General features: G+C 42.5%; 1 protein-coding gene across 1 annotated transcript in view; it reads left to right on the top strand.

The window, feature by feature from the left end:
* Positions 1 to 9237, top strand: part of PPIB (peptidylprolyl isomerase B) — an 89712-nt gene extending 80475 nt beyond the window's left edge. The window contains exon 4 of the mRNA XM_044077486.1: positions 8981 to 9237. Coding sequence (XP_043933421.1) covers positions 8981 to 9222 — 242 coding nt within the window. The 3' untranslated portion in view covers positions 9223 to 9237. The remainder of the gene's footprint in view (positions 1 to 8980) is intronic.
* Positions 9238 to 20357: the final 11120 nt, after the last annotated feature.

Genomic DNA, 20357 nt, shown 5'->3' with positions numbered 1-20357 from the left:
AGATTGTGCATAGTTGAGGTAGGTTTCACTCTTTGATTTGTTTTTTATATGATATTGTGACTGGCTGCAGATTTACTATTGCTAGATGATTCTGGCGTCTAGTACTTTTCCCTTCCTCCTTTTGTGGAAGAGAAAAGGCCTTTACTCAGTGACATATGAAGGCATCCCTTTCGTGATATTCTCAGCCAATCGGCTGTCACCGGAAGAGAGAGTGAGGTAAGTCCTAAGCTGGCCAGTGATGTGTTACTTTGGCAGATAACCCAAAATGCTACTGGCAGTGAGGAATTCAAACCTACTATTACAGCTAAGAAGAACTTGCATAACTCTACTGTATTCAGTCTAGGAACACTAGATTTTTTTTTGTTAAAATCTAAAACTAAACTGGGCTTTATTATGGAAACCATACCTCTCAACTGTACAATCCTTGGATGACCAGCTGTATTATATGAACGAACATTTCTGAGTTGACTAACTCCAAATGTCAGTCTTTGTTCCCATAATCCTTTGTTGTAACTCCTTTTTTCCATGTGTGATTAAAGCTTATAGATGTATTTGTAAACTTGTATGTTAATACAGTCATAATTTTATTATTACTCTGCCAAAGTTCATACCAGTGTCAGTGACTTCTTGAGCTAAATGAAAAGATGCAGTGGAGCTTTCAGACTGTGTCCCAGGCAAGTATAAACCTAGCAGTGAGCAGCGTTCTACCTTCTCCCAGGGTGATGGCCCAATATGAGCAAAAAATAGACGTCAGTAATTGGCTTAGTTTTTGGTGTCATTTGAAGGGAGGTCCAGTATTGTCAGCCTAGGAGGATATGATGGACAGAACACACTGTTTTGCCCCGGATGACCTGCATCTCTCCCCTCTAAGGTTTCATTTATTGGCAAAGATATTGTTCACCCCATAGTACCTTTTTTATGTAATAGCAATAAGGTGTCTCTGAACAATGCTAGGAGCCTAAACAAGAAATTCCACTCCCTACTGGCCCTCTTCACCCTGCAGGATTTTGATGTCTTTGTAGTGGTCTGAGACTTTGTTTAAAATGGTGGTGAGAACTCTGTCCGTGGCTGTAATGCCTTCCACGTGTTTAGATCTGCTAATATGCAGAAGAAAAAAAATGTGGAGGCGTGTCTCCATCTGGAAGAGATTTGTAGAATGGCCGGTTAAACAGTGTAGTTCTGTACCATATATTGGCTAGCTATAGAACTCCTTGTACAAACTTAAGTAGTCCACAATGCCTGTCTACATGAAGTAGAATTGCTCAGTATTAAACCCAATACCATGTACATATGTAATCTTCCAACTGTAGAGTGGGACCTACACCACCACTATGACACTATGACAGAGATAACTGAATTTTGTCAATACGAATGCCCTAGAGTATCCACTAGATGGAATGACATTCTGGGTCTTGTCCTTACTAATATGGAGGCATCTTGCACCATCCGTAGCATATCATTGTCATTTGATAGGTCTGACCATAAAGCCTTCTCCTTTGAAATGATAAAATTGAAACCAGAGATCCCTTCCACCCAAGGTACCTTTAGAAATTTCCCTAGGACCAACTATCTGCTCTTAAATGCATTGGAAAGCTTCAAATACCCACCAAACTCTGTCAACTCCACTGAATATGAAGGAATGTGCACAACCACCCTATGCCAGCATGTAAACAGCTGCATAGATGCAACTGTGCCTTGTAGGAACAAGTGCAAGGTAAACCCTAGAAACAAACTCACATGATGGAACCATAATGTGAACAAGCTTTATAATTAAAGGAAGAGAATTTTGACCAAAAGTTGTTGTTGATGTTGTCTTTCGGCTTTTCCCAGTTAGGGGTCGCCACAGCGGAAGTCTGGTTCGTTAATGATTGGCAGTAGATTTTGATGAATGCCAAGGTGCCAGCTCGACGTTCAACCTTCAACGAAGGCACACCCATTTACGCATGTCTTTCGAACGCCCTCCCAACCGCGAGGAGGACATGCAGATTCCTCACAGAAGGCACTCCCCGCACTCCATCCGAGAATCGAACGGGAGAACCTTTTGCTGTGAGGCAACAACGCTACTGCTGCACCACCGCGGATGTACTGAATTTTGACCAAAATTAAGAGTAGTAATTCCCAGAATGACAGAAACCTCATCACTGAAATAAACAACTCAGAAGCTTAATAAAAAGCCACCAAAGCAAAGATTGAGGCTGTTAGCCATGCAAGCAAAGTACAATCACAAGACCTTTTTTTTTGTTTGTGAGGTTTCTCAAAAGTACAATGCAATAATGTGCTGAGCTGATTGCAAAACAATGTTGCCTACAGTGGGGCTGAAAGATATAGCAAACGTAGACTGATAAAATCTGCTCTAACATTACCCCTGTCCCCCTCTCTGTCCCTCAAGATATACTTGAAATTCTCTTCCAGCTGTCACACAAGACCAATTCCTAAAAGCATTATCAGAAGCTAAAAGTACTGCATCTGTGGGTCCTGACAGTAGCTGTGTATGCATCTTAAATAACATAAAGCATGGTTTAGCCACCCGTTTAACAACACTGTTCAACCTCGGCTATCATACAGGTCTTGTACCAGGCGAGTGGAGAATAGCTTTAGTTATTCCCCTGCATAAGGGAGGACCTCCCTCAGACCCAGGCAGTTACAGACCCATAAGTTTGACCAGCCTTCTTGTGCAAAGCCATGGAAAGATCTGTCAAACTAATCAATAAGACATAGAGCTTCCAAACACTGGACCTATCTCAGTTTGGATTTGTCAAGGGCAGGTCTTGCTTATTCACCTGGTGGACTTTGAAGGAAAAACTGTATACACTGTGTGCCTAGATCTGGCTAAAATTTTTGACACAGTCTTCCACTCTGGTATAATAGAAAAGTTTAAGTAAACTGGGAATAAACCCATATATCACCTGCTCGTTTTCCAGCTGGCGCATAGTTAAGTTATTTCCTATCCTATTTTCATCTTCACAAAACGATCCATCACCAGTGGGGTCCACCAGGGTTCTGTGCTGGGACCCATTTTGTTTGGCATTGACTTCTTTGATGTAACCAATAGCAAATGGTTGTGGCTGTCTAAGTTTGTAGATTGGTGCAAGGTAGAGGCAGTCATTGAATCCCCAAATGATTGTCATACTGCAGGAAGGTTTGTCCCAAAATAAATGACCAGTGCCAAAATCATGGACTGAAACTAAAAGCCAAATAATGTATTAGGTTATCCTTTGGGAAGTCCATTTACCACATTGACAATATGGCACTAAGAACTGACCCAGTTATTCAGGATTTGGGAACTTGTGTGGACAGTGTCCTAACTTTCTACCAACATGTGTCCATTGTTCTAAAAGTCCTTGTATTGCACCGCTTATAAACAAAGGGATTGTGTCTGGTTCTAGGGATGTCATTGTCCCCTTTCCTCAGCCCTCATTACTCCATTTATTGAGTGTAATTCCCTTTGTGGCATGTGGCATGTATCCATCCAGACACAAGCAACAACTGGAATACTTAGAGACAGCTTACTAAAAGGATACAAGGCCTGAACAGCATGTCTGACATGGACAGGACTCTGAGCCCTGCCACTATACTCTGCATCCTACAGACTGTTAAAGAGGTAAGCTGTGTCTGGCATGCAAGGCATCCTCCGATCCAGTACTGATGGATTTACAACACATCAGCAAGTCAAGTGGCCTAAAAATACTGCGTCTTGGGATTTAAACCTCTTCTGCAGCATTGACAGAACTGTTTGGAGGGACAGGTGTATCTCTGAGGATACTTCTGCTCTGGAACAGACACTCCCCATCCATGTAAAACAAAGATCATCCTGGTCCATATTCAAACACAAATTGTATTTGTGAATGGGAAGCAAAATATACCTTACGTCTGCCCTGCACAACAAATGGACAGAGACTGCTCCTAAGTGCTTTAACCCATGCATGTGTCCCCTCAAGTTATCTGTGGTATGATCCCAGATAGTTATTCACACTAGGAATAATATATAATTGACTGTGGGTTGTATAAGGCCAGTATAACACCAAATGGATTAGGTAATTCAAACGAAAGGGAAATTGTCTAAGCTCAAAATGGCCCACAAAGACAGTTGGGACTAGTACTTGCCTATGAACCCATATTTGTTAGTGTTGTAGCGTTGTATGTGTAACTGAGTGAAACCTCTGCTTTGGAGTTAGACATTCCACATTTTCAGTCATGCCCATTTTAGCTCTTTTCAGGGTTTTCCACTTTTTCTTAAATGGAATGTATTCTCTTGTGTAGCTGACCACATATGGTATATTTGGATGTGTGAACAATAAAGCTGAAAGTTTATGCTTTCAGATCACATTTGTTGGTCAAGAAGTTGACAGTCTAGGTAAAGCTAACTGAAGCTTGCTTGCCAAGAGCGTATAATTCTGTCCTTTCTTTATGTATTGGAAGCTGTTTTCTGGTGGTTTGCTTCTGTCTTAAGAGCCTTTTCATGGGTAGTAGTACTACTGAATTATAAGCTTATAGTTTGGCACTAGTTTTGTGCAGTTTTGACTTTAACTTTTCAAAAATGTCATTGATTATTTTTCTTTCTCAGAGGCACCAGATTCTAATATCCTGGCCTCATTGTTCTTTATTTTTAGTGTTCTTTCTGGGCATGCATTTTTACTGCTGTGTACTGTGTATGTATAGACACACATTCTTTATCTTGTCACATTCTTCCAGACAGCTTTGGATTATTTTTTTTGTACATTCATTAACGGACCTTTTTCGCGAAACAGCTTTCACTAAAAAGAACGTTTTGGTTGTATTGCATTACCTCTGCTTTTGAATGTGACACTTCTAGTAGTCTGGCAATACAAGGGATGTTCTGAAGTGTTCAAATATGGCGCTAACTATCACTACCTCTTAACTATTTATAAACTGGTTTTGAATTTATTTCTGGCACCTTTATTAAGTTCTCACTTAATGTAAGCAAACGTACATTGATAGAAGCAAAACAAGCAAGTCGTATTAACATTATTGTCTTTCACAAACATTGTACATCACCATACCTCGCAACCTTTTAGCAAAATAATCTGGACAAAGGCACAAATAATAATAGGATAAAGACCCAATAGGGACAGAGTTTAAATGTTGCACTTATAAACTTAGAAAGTTGCTAGAATAATAGGTTTTACATTCGCATGCATTTCCTGAAGGATGTGATGTCTGTTAATGTTTGCCATTATTTAGTGTATTTAACATACACTGATTTTTTTTTTTCCAGAAAACCACATATTTTATGAGGAACAGATAAAAAAAAATGAGGCAAAAATCTGTACATTGTGCAAAAAATCTCGATTAGAGAGGTACATACATCACATATCCTTTCTTTCATTTTAGCTATCACCAGTCCAACATTACATAAATTGCTCCATTCTTACCTTCCATAGGCTCCCAAATATGCAACAAAGACAAGAAGATTTAGGATTTTCTTTTGGAAAAAGCATTTGCATAGGTCGGTGATGGCGAACCTTTTCAATTTGGTGTGTCAAAAGCTCCTGGCACAAAATAATTCAGTGCACTCCACATGAGCAACGAATGCAAAAGCAGTGTCTTTGGTAACTCTGGTGTTGTGACTGCTGACATGTCACCCAAAATGTCGTGGCGTGTCACCTTTGACACTTGTATTATAGGTTCACCATTACTGGCATAGGTATTTTTATAGTACAAGCAGACTGCAAATAATTTTTCTTCCAGTAGATTGCAAATGAGTGTGTGATGGGGAAGAAAGAGGTAATTGGAACATTTTTTGGGAGTGTAATGAGGTGGCAGGGCGACTGTCAGAAATACTGATGAGCAAAATGGAGTAACTAAGAAAATTATACGGCATCTGAACTGCATAGATGTAGTAAGGCCTTGCTGAGTTTAATTCTGGTGGCTGTTAAATCATTACTAGGAAATGGAAATTGGAGTCTAAACCAGGTGTATTAGAAATAGTGAATATATTAACAGAGAGAGAAGAACTTGGAAGTGGGATCTTTGAAAAAGGGTAGGAACAAGTTCCATAGAAAAAATGGGAACTGTGGGAACAATACATAAAGAATAATGTTTTGGAAGAGGAGTGAGGTTTAAGGAAGGCAGGAATTGAATGAGCCATGTAGTGTTTGACAATGACTGAATAGAAGATCATATGTGAGGTATAATATTTGCAGCTGAAAATGTCAATATGGTTTGTTTTCATTTATATATATGTATGGTTCCCTGTGCCCTAAGTGATACTTCAGTAAATGTCTGTGTTTTTTTTTTAATCCTGCCTCGCTCCTCCTGAACATTTTTCTGCATGTTTTTCCCACAATTTCCATTTATTTCTACATAATTCGCTCCTTCCCTTTTCTAACTATCCATCTTCCATTTCTTTTGTCCCTGTTATAAGGAATACCTGAAATGCAGTTGGTTTAGGCTTTTTTCTAGTAATTGCCATTTTTGGCAGCAAACAGAATTAAACTTACCTGGGCCTTATTTTGTCTGGGCAATTCAGAAACAGTGTCCCAGCTCAAAAGAATAATTTCCTTAGGTTACAGCCGTTTGCCCATCCAGTACTTCTGACAGAGTATTCTGTAGGGAATTTTAAAAATACGCCAACTCCATTACACACCCAAAACATATGTCCCCAGGTACCTCTTTCTTCCCCATCATACTTTACCCTACTAGCAGTCATTCTTATTGACAAAATCTCCATTCTCGTGTTGACTTTAGTTCTTAGAATATGTTTTATGAATACAGTATTCTGTATGGTGGCTCTTTTTCTCCTTAAGGAGCTGCATCCAAAATTCCACTCTCCCCTTGTTTCTTGAGCCACCGCCCCTCCTGTTTCATATTCACACATACATAGATGTACATACACTAGCCTGGACTGTGCAACTCTAAAATATCCCTTCAAGTCCGGTAATCCTGAACTAATTTGTTATATTGGAAGGATCATCTTGTCCCACTTAACTCTTGCCCTCTTCCCTTCCTAGATAAATTTCTTCAGCTCTTTATTAATTATCCACAACTTTTCCTCTGATTGGGTCAGACTTTAAAATCATATGTAAAACTAGAGGGACTACATCCATTTTCACTACATGTTTTATTATTCTCCATATCCGTAGACGAGCTTCCAGTTTCTCATGTTTTATCCACATATCCTTAGCTTCCTTAACAGAAGCCCTTTTAATCTATACTGCTAAATACTTCATCTTAATGTGTCTCCATAAGTATCAGTATCTGAAAATGTTTGTTTTTTGCCATTGTATTTAATCTTTAATACTTATGTTTTGTATTTTGGCAGTGCACTACAGAACTTAATCTTTCAGACTGCATAGCTTTCTTAAATTTAAAGCAGTTGTGAAAATTCTTCCACACCTACAAATGTGTCATTAGAGTCTGACATGTTCTTATTAAGTTTTAGCTTCCATCTGTATGCTGCAGCAGCAGTGGTCTGTGTTTTTCATCTGTAGTTATTTTAAGGTGATGGTGTAGTTTGCAATAATCCACAACTGTGCATAGGTAAATCCTGATTATACCCATAAGCTATTATACAGTAACATTATTTAAGAAAGAAATTGCTTACCTTTCTTAAATGTCTTTGTGTAAGGGTGCTGTAGTGTTCCTCTACATTGTTTGTGTACTGATGTGTGCTGCCTATACATAAGGGAGTTGGGTTCACACACTTGTACATTATATAAGTGCAGTGCACTCCTTTTTTTATTTATATATTTTAAGATTTTGATGGACAGTGCAAAAATATAAGGAAAATTGGGTGCGTTTCTGATTCTTTAGTTTTGCAGAACGTACCTGACTTTTCTTGTATTTTGCTCTGTCCTCTACACATATGCCAACAGAAAGTACTTCAGCAGACTGGATTTTTTCCCCCGGTATACATTCGATTTACAATGGGCACACTGGCTGGGCTGCCCAATTAGCATGTTTGTTTCTGAATAGCGATGATCTATTATTGTATAATTAACTCTAGTTTACCGATATTTTCCATTATGGCCCTCTTGTGTTTCAGCCACAGTAAGACTACTAGAAATTTATGTGAGCTTTTTTTTGGCGTCTTGTAAAGGATGAATTCTAGCTAGAAAGGAATGTAAACTGTGAAACTTGTCGTTCAGCATGATCAGGTGGGAATCTAATTTTACTAACTGCTTTGCAGCACAACTCTTGTGGATACACAGTTGTGCATCAAGGATTTGCTTAATGGTAATTTCTGGTGCTAGAGCTTAGAGGTCTAGGTTAATCTGTTAAACTTGTCAGCTGACTCAGTCCAAAAAAGGACCTTCCTGAATTTTTAACGCTTTTTTTTTTTTTTTCTTTCTGGGGCAGATCACCATGAGTTGTCTTGAGGGTGGGGAAGTGGTGAAGTGACTTAATTGTCCTCTCTGCACTTGAGCTGCTTTGTAATTACCACAGCAGACCACATATGATTTGGCCATCTGCCACCTGTACTGCTCTTGGTTAATGTAATTGCTTTTTGCTTAACACATTAGGATGGTTTGACTTTTGAGGCACACTGAACGCTCAGCATGAAGTTCATACAGAGTGACCCCCTTCCAAAAAGAGTTCTCTGGGACTCTCCACAGTTATACCATTTGAGCAGTAATCTTTTCAAATCCTTGGCAGTTTCAGCTTGTCTTGTGCATGTGGTAAGGAGATTCCTGCCACCAGCTTGAGGTAAAGTACTGTACCAGTGACCACTCTTGTTGCTCAGAACCAATATGTAACGTATATTCAAGGAGAGGAGATTGAGAAATTAACATTGTTCTGCAGCAGTTTAGCAGTAAGGGGTGTCTACACGTCTAGTCCCTTGCATTACAAAGCACTTGAAGTCAGCAGAGCTGTTCATATTGCCTAATGACTATGGACCACCTTGTTTTATTGATTTTTAGTATTGCAGTTTTTAACTGATTGGTGTTGGGGACAGTCTTTAGACTTTGAATGCCTTGGTTACAGTAGGATAACATTATGAAATTATTTCTTTGTGTAGGTAAAAGCATTTATGGAGAAAGATTCGCAGATGAGAACTTCAAATTGAAGCACTATGGCCCAGGTTGGCTCAGTATGGCCAATGCTGGCAAGGACACAAATGGTTCCCAGTTCTTCGTCACTACTGTCAAAACACCATGGCTGGATGGCAAGCACGTTGTATTTGGCAAAGTTCTAGAAGGAATGGTGAGCAACACTTGCAGTCTTGTGAACATTTCTAAAGAAAAACAGCTCTTGTGTTGAACAAACAATGCATTTAGGTAGTGTTTTTGGTGTTTGTTTTTGTATGAGATTGACCATATGTGCAGATTTCTGATCCTATATTTTTGAACTGCCGTTCTGTGATTTTGTGATGCTTTTTTGCACCAAAGTTCCATGCTCACCCAGCAATAAAAGTTCAATTTTAAATTTGGAAGTATGATTGAGCTAAAATTTAAGGATGGGTACTACTTTGGTTCATAGTTACATTTTGTTCTGATTGGCGCTTTCTCATTGTAGTTTTCATTACAGCAGTACATGTGCTGAAACAGCAAGTCATACCAAGCAGCTTTTAATGCCCCCTGTGACATATAGTGAGGCAGAAGGCATTGTAGGATGTCTGCTCCTTGGTGGTGGGATTCACTGAATATCAATATTTAACCCCCCCCCCCCATTTGTGTGTTGTGTGTGTGTGTATTTTTAATGCAGAATCATAGTAGAGTTGTATCTTGTTTTGTCATTTCATATTATCTCTTTTGAATATTTACTTAAGTTTTGGAATATTTCAGTATACTTTAAAGATTGATAAGCACTTGGTTTACTACCTTACTTTAATGTGAGGAATTTAAAGGCCTGTATTCAATTCTTGCTGTCGTAATTTAGCATCTCCCTTCATCAGGGAGCCAGGACTACTTGGCCTGCAGTTTGCCACTGTTTATATAACAAGTGCTCCATATGCTTCCTTTTAAATTTTCCTGTGCTTTTGACAGGTGTATGGGTTCATCATCCCTGGAAAAGTTGCTAGTATAAGTTCTTTAGTTAAGGGTAACATGTTACACATGCCAGGTAAAGCTGTTCTGTTAAGTTATTGATGCTCTTTTTTTGAGAGACCTTAGAAATGCAGTTCCTGTTAAGTCTTCCAAAAACTGAGGTAGCAGTACACTTGATTGGTCCCTTTACTTAAGATACAGCAGCCTTAAGAATTATATAATTGGCCGGGTAGGGGGACACTGCCTCCTTTCAAAAGTATTTTGATGTTGGAGTGATTTGTGAATGTCAGTAAAATTTTATTCTGGTCCCTGATTTAGTTAACATATATTGGAGTATCAGTCACTCATGGTAAATATTAACTTGAAGCCTTTTTTCATTGTGTCTGCTCCATAGATGAAGTACATTTATGTTAATTTGGTTGGCATGTTCCTTTACTTTGACCAGAGCTTGAGAATGCATCATCATTGTGTTTTGAGTTGAACAAGGCCATTCCCATGAAGATGAAAAAGGGCTCTGAAGTTTTCTTTTGACTAAGAAGCTGACTGACGCAGAGACTAAATTATTTCCTTTAGTCATCCTCTGCAAGGGCAAAGGGTGTAGGTATTGTAAAAAAAAAAAAAAAAAAAAAAAGACCTGATGAAGCATTAGTTGGGGATCTCGCACTTTTTCCAAACATTGGGAAAGGTGGAAGTTTGCCCTCATTTTCCTAGTCGATGGGACCTGTTAGTTAAATGTCTGGAATTTCCTCTATTGGTAGATCACCTGCTCATAGGATTGGTGCATGCCTAATTTAGGGACTTCAGGTTGCCTTTTGGGGGGGGCCTCATATTTTGCTTATTTAGAATTCATTTGACTTACTGGATTTTTTTTTTTTTGCCTTGCCTTTGATGCCTGCAAGATCCCTTTCCATCCAGCATACTGCACTTGTCTGTTGTCTGGCTTCAATAGATTTCTAGCTACCATCATTCTTTTTCTGGCTATTTTGAGTTTCTGTAGCAGTTCCTATTCCCTCCAAAGCAGTGCCAGTGGCCCAACACGGCCAGTTGTGTCGGTAGTTGGGATGTAATGACCTGGCAGTTACTGAAAGGAGAAAGCAGTTCCCCACATTGGATTTGGGGATGCTCAGTGTGCTGTTGAGTCACTTCCAGACTCTGGGCATCATGTACAGATCACTGCTACTTTTTTCTGAATCTAATAGAGATGATTAGACACTAAGATCAGTGAAAGAAATAGACTACAGAAAGTCAATAAGACCCAAAATGTTTGATAAAACAAATGAACACAGTAATCAGGACTGTGCGTAGAACAGTTAAGTGTTTGTTTGTGTCTTTCGGCTTTTCCCGGTTAGGGATCGCCACAGCGGAACTCCGGTCCACTAATGATTGGCAGTAGATTTTTACGTGCTGGCTTGCCGGGCCTAATGCACAACCTTCAACGAAGGAATGCCCATTCACGCATGTTGACACACAGAAGACGCTCTAACTGAGAATTGAACGGGCAACATCTAACTGTGAGGTGACTACACTACCGCAGCACCACCACCGCGGTTGCATAGAACAGTTAAGTGTATTCAGCAAATATTCCCCTTTACTGGAGAAGTTGGGAAAGAAAACGGGCAACTGAATGGACTGATTCAAATTTGCCTCTGTGGCTTATTAAGGAAGGGTTGGTCCGGAGAACCACTCTTTTTGAAATACCAAATGTGGTGGTTTAATATAAAGTGCCTACAACTCGGAAACTCTTCTTGCCGATCATATAGCTACCAGAATAATGGTCTTCCATGATAGACATTTCATATCACAAGTTGCAGATTGTAGGACAAATAAAAGGTCCCAAGGGGGGAGAAGGATCTTTGACTGGGTGCCGGTGCAGGAAAACACCTTTCAAAAAGGCCTTACAAAGGTGAAAAGAAAAAGTAGTCTCCTCGCAGACATGGAAATTAGAAATAGCCGCCAATTGCACTTTGATGGTAGAGAAACTAGCTCTGTCCTGAAAGAGTGAAGACAAGAATAATAACACTGCTTGGCCCAAATTTATTTTTAGTTAAGATTTGTTTACTGAAAAAGTCTGACTTGGAACAAAGACATTTTTCAGCAGAGGCCCGGGGAGAAATGCTCCAGACGCATGTCTTTGAAACATGGGAGGAAACCGTAGCACCCGGAGGAAACCCACATGAATGCAGGGGAGGACATGCAGACTCCACACAGAAGGCACACCAGCCGATAATCAAACCAGAGAACCTCTTGCTGTGAGGTGACGATGCTAACGCTGCACCACTGCGCCATCATGCGAAAACCTTTTCCATCTACTGGTGTAAACCTTTCTGCTGGAGGCCTTCTGAGAGGCCAGAATAATTTCTGAAAGGCGATGGAAGCCTGGACTAATTTAGGATTATGGGAAGTGGACAAACCACGCAGTCAGATTGAGTTTGAAGGTTTGGGATCAGAAGATTGGATCTCATTACTTATCCATCCAGAAGGGGATCTAGTACCCAAGGGGGTACTTGTAAGACCGTAAGAGGGGAAACCACACCTGCTGAGGCCAAAAGGGGGAGATGAGGATCAAGATGACCTTGAGGCGTCCAGCTTTCAGAAGCACTCTGGGAATAAGAGGTACAGGAGGGAAGGTATAAAGGAGACCTGGAGATTCCGGGACTACTCGTGAGGACTTTGGATGGCCTTTGATGAGTCTGTCTGCTAACATGTTGGATTCCCTGGGAATGTGTGTTGCAAGAAGAAAGTGCCCTGAGGTTATTGCCCATTCCCACACCCTCATGACAAACCAGATAAGAGTGTGTGCCTCCTACCACACAACCGCCATGTTGTCCGTGTGTACTGCAGTAGTTCCCAGAGGGAGGCGGTCCTGAAAGGCTTACAACATGTGAAGAACTGCTCTCATCTCCAGTACATGATATGCAGTTTGGTCTCTGTAGAGGACTGCGTGCCTTGGGCAGTCTTTCCCTGGTAATCCCCCCACCCCAAAAGGGAAGCATCTAAGGTCACTGTGGCGCTGGGGGAAGAAAGAGAAAATAGTCTGCCTGCAAGGAGATTGGGGGACTGAGTCCACCAAAGGAGATGACGCCTGCACACTGGCGTGAGATGAATTGATCTGAGGCCTTGGTTGGAAGGGAGAGGACCACAGGACTGCTATCTCTACAGAAGCCTCATGTTGAATCTGGCTAATGGCACCAAATAGATGGCCACTGCCATGGAACCTAAGGCCCTGGGAATGATGCGGACCCGAGGATGAGACTGCTCTAGGAGGCACTGAACATGAGATCTGAAAAGATGAACATGCCTGAGAGGTAATGCTGCAATCTCTGACAGTGTCCAGCTGAATTCCAATGAACTCCCAAGATTTGGGACGGAATCAGGTTTAATTTGGGTAGATTCACTGTGATTCATAACTGGTTGAACAGGTGAAGTGTGTACTGAGTGGCTGTGACCAGGCGATGCTTGGTGGGAGCTGTGAGAAGCCAATTATCGAGGTAAGGAAACTCCTGGAATCCCTGCAGTCTCAGGTGAGCTACGACCACTGCCATGTACTTGGTGAACACCTGGCAGGCTGTGGTGAGAATAAGGGCAGGGTCCTGAACTGGTAATGATTTCCCCCTATGTGAAAGCGGAGAGGTTTCCTGGAGCACCTGTCTATTTTTATAATATGGTACACAACCTAGAGATCCATGGAGCACATCCAGTCGTCTTTGTGCAGAAGAGGCACAGTGGACTGGACAGTGACCATCCAGAACTTGGACTTCTTGACAGAGGTTTAACACACTTGAGCCCAAAGTTGGACATATGTTCCCTGTGCTCTTTGGCACAAAAAATTAAGTGAGAGTAAGGTTTGGATTCTCGTTGTCCTGGGGGAACGTCTTGGATGGCTCTCTTCTGAAGAAGCCTGAGGAGGACTTGCTGAGTTAACTCCCTGTGATGGGGTGGCACATCAGGGAGGCATCTCCTGATTGGAGGGGGTGGCTGAGAAAAGGGAATGAAATAGCCCCTGGAAAAAAATGTTTAGTACCCATTTTCCCAGGCCAAAGGGTGCAGTGACAACCCCTAAATGACCCCAGGGCAAGGACAGTCAGGCAGCTCATAGAGCGCTCAGAAGGCTTCTCAGAAAAAGGTTCCCTGGAGCCCTGATTTTGCTGACCCCCTCCCCCCAGTCTGTGGGGCAGAGTCTGCCATTGAACTCGGTCCCCCGACCTCTAGAAGAGGGCTCGTCCTGAGCATCTTGAAAGGGAGACTGCGACTTCTGAAACCATGATTTTCTAGTCCTTCATTGAATCTTAGGAAAGGAACAGCGAGGGGTTGAAAACTTGATTCCCACAGCCAGCAAGGTCTTGCCTTCCTGATCACTGCGGGTGAGTGTTTCCTTAACTGAAGCACGAAAGATGGTAGATCCATCGAAGGGGGCATTGGTGAAGGATGCCTTAAAGGACTCCGCAAACTCACAAAGACGCAGCCAGGTGTGGTGGAGAATAGCAATGCCTGTACCTGCTGTTCGAGAGGAACCTTCCGCAGCATTGGAAATTAGCCTCATTTGAGGAATTTGACAGGGAAGCTAGAGTTGATAGCTTGGGGGACACCTTAATCTGGTCACCAGCAGGCCACAACTCAGGAGAGGAAGTGGCAAGTTCCTTGACCAAATGCCTCTGGAGGTGGGTGAAATGCACGAAGTTAAGTGCCTGCAGATCAAAGGTAGCTGAGGTGAAGACTTGCTTTCCGTGTCTGTCGATCACCCAGGACTCAGTTAGGGGGATGAACAGATGTACTCTACTCTGCCAACTCCTTTTTGGTGGTGACTGCTACCACAATAGCATCGACTGGCATGCCCTTCAACCAAAACTGTCTGTCATAGGTTCATAGGTAGGTACTAGGCTATCGGCCCTAGGGCCTATACAAGCCTAGCCAAGAAGGTACCCTGGCTTTTGCCACCCAAGAAAATTTATTTTGCTGTACCACTGTCGAGCAGAGCCACTGAAGTGATCCCCGGGGTGAATTTCCTATTTCACATCCAATCATCAAGATTTTTCTTGAAGAGTACTAATGAGGAGCTTTGTTTGATATAGATAGGTAGTTTATTCCAGGGAAGTCTCTGGGACAGGAATCTATCCCTCTGGCATGTTCCGTTTATTGTGGTGACAAGGTTTAGGTCCCTAGAGCATGTAGCTCAGAGGGATTGGGACTTCTTGTAAGTGGAGCATGTCCAACAGCTCTGAGTTTGACATAGCTTTGTATGTTAGGCAGAGATCATTTCTGAGTAGGCGATATGCGATGGAGTAAAATTGGAGTTTGTTTGAGACTGTCTGCGTAGAGCATCTGTTTGAAGCCAGTAATTCTCTGAGGTATTTCTGCGGCCTTTCCAGTTATTGTAGAGGTCTTGAGGTACATACCAAAAGGGGTGTTGTACTCTATAATGGGTCTAATGAGTGATGAGTAGAGGGGAACAATGACCTCCTTTTTTTCTGGATGAGAAACCTTTTGTGATGAGGTGTGCTACGTAGAAGGATTTCCTGACTACTGTGGTGATGTGATTATCAAAGGAGAGACTACTGTCCACCTGTGTCCCAAGGTCTCTTCATCACACTTTCGGTGTTGAGTATACTGCTGCCTATGTGGTAGGTCATGGGTACAGAGTTTTTACCAAAGGGGATGACAATGCACTTTCTGGAATTGAGCTTGATGCCATGGCTTTGACGGGCATCTGTCTCAGTGAGGCCCTTTTGTAGGATGTCCACATCATTACGAGTTTCGATTTATGGCTCCTAGTTTGCTTTCATCTGCAAACTTCCTTAGCCAAAGACCTTCTGTGTTAGCCAGTACTTCAGAGAAGTCAGTACTAAACAGGAGAGGACCCAGGACTGAACCCTGTGGTACTGCACTTGTCACTGGTCTGAAGTCGGATTTGGAGTCTACTAATTTCACTGTGTGGGTTCTGTCAGTGAGCCAGCTGGCAACCCATCTTGTGACATAGGGATTTATATCTAGTTTTAGTGAGTTTATCTATAATTCCAGAGTGGGGGATGGTGTCGAAAGCCTTGGCAAGATCTAGATAGGCTGTGTGAACCACCTCACCCTCATGTCCGGCTTTGGTGACTGCTTCAAAGAAGTCTGTCAGGTTTAGGAGACATTGTCTGCCTTTTACAAACCCGAACTGGGTGGGGTCCAGTCTAATGGGGCAGTAGTTCCCAGGGTCCGTGGTGGCTCCCCTCTTGTGGAGTGGGATAACAGTCGCTGTGCACCATTCAGCAGGCACAAAGCCTGAGGTGAGGCTATGATTGAATGTTGTTTGATCCCATGGATGTTGTGTTCTTGGCTTTGGAGAGAGTGTTTTTTTACCTGTGCAGCCGTGATTACAGGAACTTTGCATTCTTCCGGTATAGAGATGGGCTCTTTAGGTGGTGAGAGTGGGTAAAGTTAGCACTGACCCTATCTGCCAGAATGTTGACAAGATCAGTTGGGTCTGTATATTTAGTGCCATTGTGCTGCAACTCCGAGCAGATCTAAGTTTTGCCATTGAGATTCTTGACATAGCTATAGAATGCTTTGTGGTTGTCTTTAGAATCCGTGGCGATTTTGTTTTCGTAACTAGCTTTGGAGGATTTTATCAGGGATCGCAGCTTCTTACTGAGGCTGACCGGGGAGCTCCTCCACTCATGGGATTTTACTCTTTTGCAACAGTTTCTTCCTTCTGTTGTACAGGTTATGGCAGGGGACCACCAGATTGGCTTCCGTTTTTTGGAGGATAGCATCTTGGTTCTGTTTTGGATAGCACGATCCATGCACTCGTGTAAGTGCTTATAAAGTGCAATTGTGTAGGATTCAGTAGTCGTAACTGTATTGTCCATCTGCATGGGTGTTATGAAGTTCACCATTTCTGTTTTTGAGAGGCGTGAAGTTGGCTTTGGAGAAATTTTTTTACTGTGGTTTCCTTAATGGGGGGTAGGGGCAGGATGTGGATATCTAGGGTAATTAGCTTATGGTCGGATCAGACCAATGAGGCATTGAATTCAGGTGTGGAACACTGGTCACTCCTGTTAGTAATGACTAGATCTAGGATATTGTTGCCCCTGATGGGGTTGTGGATAAGTTGATGATCCAGGGCATTGGAATTTATGAATTCCAGAAAGCGTTGATCCAGGGCATTGTAATTTAGGAATTCCAGAAAGCATTGAGCGAAGGAGTTGGTACAGGAGTAATTTTCCCAGTTAATGGTGGGGTAGTTGAAATCACCTATTAGGGTGTTTGGTTGAACCCTAATATTTTCCAGTACATCAAGAAAAGAGGAGTGGGAATCCTGAAGCATGGTGGGTGATCTGTAGCAATCTACAATTTGGATTGCAGTTTTGCCCAGAGTTAGTTGCACTTGGATAACCTCAGCTGCATTATGCTGAGCAACTAGCCTGGAGGTGTGGATATTCTTAATGAATATGGACACACCTCTGCCTTTGGTGTTCCGGTCCAGGTTACATGGCCAAAAAGTGTGGTATGAGTTAATAGCCTGGTAGTGCAGGGGTGCTCTCTGGAGCCTTGAACCAGATCTCAGTCACTGCACAGATATCTGTGTTCTCCGTTTTAAGGAGTGCCTCAAGTGCATTTTGAGATTTAGACTTCTAGCATTGAGTAGCATCCCACTCAGTTTTTGCTTGCCTGTTCCTGTTACAGTGGTGAATTTGTCATTTGAACTTTGCCTAAAAAAGGCATTATAGGGGCAGCAAGAACCATAGCCAGTATCCGAAATCCCAGGGGTGACAAGTGCAGGCCATCTTTGGCAAAGCAACGTGGTCTGTCGACCATGTCATCCCAGGCAGGCAGATATTTGATCCCTTTAGAATGACACCAGAAGCTTAGCCAGTTGTTGAAGTCAATCATTTTGTCCTTGTACTGGGGTATCATTCTGGGTGATGGCAGAATGCTACTCAGAACCCTTCCTGGGCTACAAGATCGGAAAGCTCTTCCATGTCTCTCTTCATGTAGTCCAGGGAGGTACATCTCAGGTTAACATGGACAATGACAGTCATATTTGTACTTGTTGTGGAGTCAACTATGACTAGTGTGTTGGGTACGTTGTTTTGCCTTATTGGCTGTGGTTGAGTGGCACACTGAGTCTGCGGGCTGTGTGTCATTTGGGTTGTGTTGGGGGTGGAGGTTGCTTGCATTTCTGCTTTGGAGGTCTCTGTTGCTTGAGCAGATTATTATTGAGAGCCTCCGCGAATGTTTTTGTGTTTCTATGTGTGGATTTTGGTGGTGTAAATTTAGTGAGACTATGTTGAGTGTGGTGTGGTACAAGTGTTTACCTTCTCCTCTTGACTGTCAAGTTGGAGAGAGCTTTACCTCCAGTTTGGCTAGATAAGTGCATCTCTCACAGGTTGTAGTGTTGGGTGGTAGGAGGAGAGGGTTGTCTGTGTACATGAGGCAATTTCTACAGTGCCCCAGGATGCCCAGGTTCATCAGACCGGAGAGAACACTGGGAGCTGACCTTTGGATATGCCTGAATAAAAAACTTTTTTTCCACTAGATAAGTGTGGAAAGTAAGTATAAGAGCTGTTTTTCTCTAAGCGAGTGAGGAAAGTAAGTACAAAAACTGTTTTCCTCAAGGTAATGAGGAAGGTTGAGTGCTGTAGTAATTAGTAGGTTATTTAGTGCTTACAACAAGTTCTGAGCAAATGCTGATCACGGATAAGCAAATACAAGTGCCAAAACTTAGAATTTGTATCTGGACTAAACTAGTTACAGGAAAGGGGGGAAACAAGTGCAAATGTGGGCTTTTAAATCAGAAAGTTGAGAGAGATGGAAAAACTGCCCACATGGCCAATAACTACAGGTTCTGGGCCAGAATCACTCCTTAGGTGATAGATAGGTTACCTAGTGCTTACCACTCCCACTGATAAGCTAGAAGACTTCCCTCCAACACAGAAAGCTTGGGGGTCTCAGAAGCTTACATACAGTCCTGGATACAGCAAATCTGAATCTGGACTACACTAGTGACAGGAAAAGTCGGAAACAGGCTTAGATTTTTTTTTTTTTTTAATACAGAAAAGTAGCTAAAAAGAGCAGTAAAAATTCAAATGCAGTGCAAGCTAGCACACTTGCATATGTAGCAATGTTAGACCAAACAGTTTGAAAAAATGCAATTAAATAAAACATGACTAAAACAAGTGCAGAAGGAGTCTAGGAGTCTATATTGGGTAGAATGAGGTAGAGATGGGGCAGGGGGAGTGTCCCAGATCAAATCTACAGTGGGGGCAGGCAACTGCAAAAGCCTCCAAATTTAGACAAGACAGGGATGGGTAGGGGAAAACCAACACCTTCAGCAGAGATCTGAAAAACTATACAGTGAATGAACAATAACAGTGCACAACTCTGAAGTCAGCCAGCAATGATATAAAATTAGTCAAGCAACAATTAACAGTACACAACTCTGAAGTGCCAGAAAAATATACTTACCTCTGTATATCTCCAGATAGTTTGAAGAGCACTGTCAGGACACAGGAAGGCACCAGCAATGATATGCAGGCAGTTACTAAGAGGGTCTAAGTTTATGCAAGTAATCCTTGACATAATCAAATAACACACAGGATGTCAAACCAGTTATACCAACTTAAGACAGAGAAATGGGGGGAGGTGGGGAAAAAAACACCACCTTCAGCAGAGATCTGAAAAACTATACAGTGAAGCAAAAATAACATTTTGTCATTTGGGAAGACTCAAAAATTTGTCATCCTGTTTTGGTACTGGCTCCTTGCATGCCCTACTGGCGATGAGGTCTGTCAGTTCGTCAGCACAGGGGGTACCCAGGAGGCAGATGGTCCCTTCCCAAAAGTCTTCAGGAACATGGATTCCTCAGAGGATGGGGGTAGGAAAGACCATCCACCCTTCAACTTGATTTTTAAGATGTCCTTAAAGGAGGAATCCTTGGGTGGAGATCTGGGGGATCCATCCCCTTCAAGGATATTCTTGGTGAGACTCGCCATAGGGGAGTCTAGGTTCCTCCTCTTGCACAATTGCTTCTGAGGCACCTCCTCTGGGGAAGACTCTGTAGAGAGGGGGAACCCCAACTGGGGTAATTCTCACTTGAAGGCTAGTTTGAGAGGGCTGACCAGGAACAGGATGAGAAGGATCCACTCTCTGGGGCTGGGAAGGTTCCTGGAAAGCAGGAGGTAACTCTGGTGCAGGAGAACGTCCTCTCTCCTACCTAGAAAGCTAAAGAGGTGGAAGATGCCCCATCTCTGCTCCCGGTGGGCAGGCCCATCTTACAAGAGGGAACAGAGCATGCCAGCACCTCAAGGCCTCTGGACAGTACCGGCACTGAGCTTTTGAGGGGTAAAGCACCTGTCTGAAAACACAGGACTGGAACCCTCTCCCAAGGACTCTGGGGTGGCAGGTTGGGTCAGGGACCCCATCTGCCCT

The sequence above is a fragment of the Protopterus annectens genome, chromosome 7.part0, assembly GCF_019279795.1.
Source record: "Protopterus annectens isolate FY-2018-M chromosome 7.part0, PAN1.0, whole genome shotgun sequence".
NCBI classification, from domain to species: domain Eukaryota; kingdom Metazoa; phylum Chordata; order Ceratodontiformes; family Protopteridae; genus Protopterus; species Protopterus annectens.
The sequence above is the reverse complement of the archived record's forward strand: the minus strand, read 5'-3'. Positions and strand labels throughout refer to the sequence as shown.